This window comes from Fulmarus glacialis, unplaced genomic scaffold (assembly GCF_000690835.1).
Source record: "Fulmarus glacialis isolate BGI_N327 unplaced genomic scaffold, ASM69083v1 scaffold41537, whole genome shotgun sequence".
Taxonomy (NCBI): domain Eukaryota; kingdom Metazoa; phylum Chordata; class Aves; order Procellariiformes; family Procellariidae; genus Fulmarus; species Fulmarus glacialis.
The window spans coordinates 11369-13905 of record NW_009225830.1 but is presented as its reverse complement, the minus strand read 5'-3'; the positions used below and the strand labels follow the sequence as shown (position 1 = coordinate 13905).

The 2537-nt window shown below is 38.4% G+C and overlaps 1 protein-coding gene across 1 annotated transcript in view; it reads right to left on the bottom strand.

Moving 5' to 3' along the window:
• LOC104080273 (collagen alpha-1(III) chain-like) overlaps positions 1 to 1861 on the bottom strand; it is a gene marked incomplete at its 3' end in the record, with an annotated part of 18242 nt that extends 16381 nt beyond the window's left edge. The window contains exon 1 of the mRNA XM_009582608.1: positions 1662 to 1861. Coding sequence (XP_009580903.1) covers positions 1662 to 1740 — 79 coding nt within the window. The remainder of the gene's footprint in view (positions 1 to 1661) is intronic.
• Between the last annotated feature and the right edge of the window lie 676 nt (positions 1862 to 2537).

Here is a 2537-nt window from a genome sequence, read left to right as displayed (position 1 = left end):
AGAGACCTGGCACTCAGAGGGGGATTTATTCATTGGGAGAAATAAAAGTGATGTTTCTTCTTTTTATATTGGATGGTTCCTTTGTTCTTATCCCCCTGAAGATACATATATATATAAAAATATACATAATGCATATTAAATATATGCAATATGTATATTATTTGCTGCTGTAAGCAGAGAAAACTCACAGCATATGTTTGCTCAAATTTTATATTTTCTTCACTGAGGATTACTGAAGAGACAGTTTATATACAGGAAAAGCAGAAACAGAAAAGCATCAATTCACAGTATATTATGTTTATTCTCTACAGAACATCTTTATATGCATTGGGTTTTTTCAGACACGGCTTAGCCTGTGTCTGTGCTAGGTGAGGGAGGCTGGTATTTGGGCACGCTGCTGTTGCAGATGATGTTACCTGATTTGCCCATGCACAGAGCTCTCTGAGCTCCAACTGCTCCACTGCCAATAGCCTGCTGGTGGACTCAGTCACCCCCTTCGGCAGAGGTGCCTTTCCAAGTATGCTGGGGCAGATAGGTTTGCCATGAAATGGCTAAAGTAATCGTTTTCATGATTTGTATCATACAGACTAGGGTAGGGTGTGGTTTTGAAGGCATTTGGCTTTCCTTTACTGCACTACAGTTTATTTGGCTGCAGCTTATCAAGTTATTTGTAAAGTTATTTGTTGCCTTGATGCAGGAATAAATACATTGCAGGTCTTTTATATTTACAAGAAAGAAAAATGTTTTATCTTGAGGAAGGTCTGGCAATGTCTGGCAAGCAGGAACACAGCACATCCAAAAAAGGTCAGCTGTACTTGTGGAATGTCATCTGTTTAACTTAAATACTCATACCACACTTATCTTCACTCTAAGTTGGATTATGCTATACAAAGTAATTTTTATCCCTCTAAATTCCATGTTCATTTGGTTTTTGGTGTTCTCGCTCTCTGTAAACATGCACGCACGTACTCACATGGACTCCCAGATACCATCAGCTGCTAATCAGTCTCGTGAGGGACCGAAACAGCCTGCAGATGCACAATTCAAACTATTTCAGCTGAGGGAATTAATTTACCCTCCTACTTTATGTCAAAGTGAAAATCCCATGAGCTGACATATTTTCATATATCACTCTTAAAAACTGTTTCATCAAAATTGGTCAGAATTTTAAGGCTGTTTTCCGGACACTAATTGTTTTAACAAACCCCCACGCTGCCAGTGGAAAACACACAAGTACAAAGGAGAACTCCAAATAAAAAAGCTGGAAGCAAAGAATTATTGCTTGTGACAAATAACTTCCAGGCTGCACATAGCTAACAGTTAAAATGTTATTCCAAGACTTAAAAGAAATAGTTTAAAAACTCTCCAGTGTCTGTAACAGGAAAACAAGTAAGAACAAGAACAAATGCAGCTAAGGCAGACAGCACTGTACAGTCCTTTTAACCACAGAAGAAAGCAAAGCGAGGAGAAACCTTTGGGATGGTAATGAAAACTCCTGCAGCTTTCAGCTTCAGCATTAACTATCTGACTCTGCTGAATTAATGAAGGAAAAGTGTTCTGGTGAGATTTGTGAATACACATTTCTTACAAGCGATTAAAATAATTGGTGAAAATAAAAATAAAATAAAAACATTAAATCATAAGAAGCTTGAATTACTCACCGTCTTGTTGTGCCAAAATAACTGAGGGTTGAAACACGGCAAGAATGAGCAAAGTTACTTTTTGCACAAAGCTCATCATGTCTAAATATTAGACATGAGACTCTCTGTGCAAAAATAAAAATGGGGGGGGGGAAGAAAAATCTATTCAAAATAGCAACATCGGTTGTTCCCTGCCCTTCCAGCACCGGGCCATGTACAGAACTCAGCCACAAGCATTCCCCAGCTTTGGCCTTAAATAGGAAAAAAATTGGCTTACTTTACTTTTCCACCCCCTTTACTGAAACATGAGAAGACGACCCATCCCCTAACAGTAAATGAATGATTAATATTTCTCTTGGCTTTACAGAAGAATAAAGTCAACTAAACAAGATACACAGCACATCTGGAACTTTTGTGTGCATACGAAATGCACACTGAGACTGCATATGAATAGTTAGTGTGTGCTGTAAGTGAGATATATGCATGTGAAAAAAGAAGTCCTACGGTAAAGCCTCTGTGGTAAAGCATTTTTTCATGTTAATTAGGAGTCAATGGGTACAGCCCAAAAAGGATTTTTAATTCTTAGTGCTCCCTAAGATAAAAGGTACGTACCTGATGTGGCTGCACAAACTGAAATAATCCCAGAGTGGAGGAGCAAACCTGGGTATTTCTGCTGATGAGCAGAGTTAATGAAAGGGAGGCCTGAAAATTGCAACACTTTGGTTCCAGTGCTTTTCTCACCATCTCTGCCTCACACCATGATTTTATGTGACCTGGGTAGAAAGCAAACATGAAAAAAAAATTGTGAAGGAAACAAGATCCCAAATCAGAAGCACCAAACTCCCAAACTAAAACTTTTCAAATAATTCAGTTTGATGCTGTCATTACAACACTTGA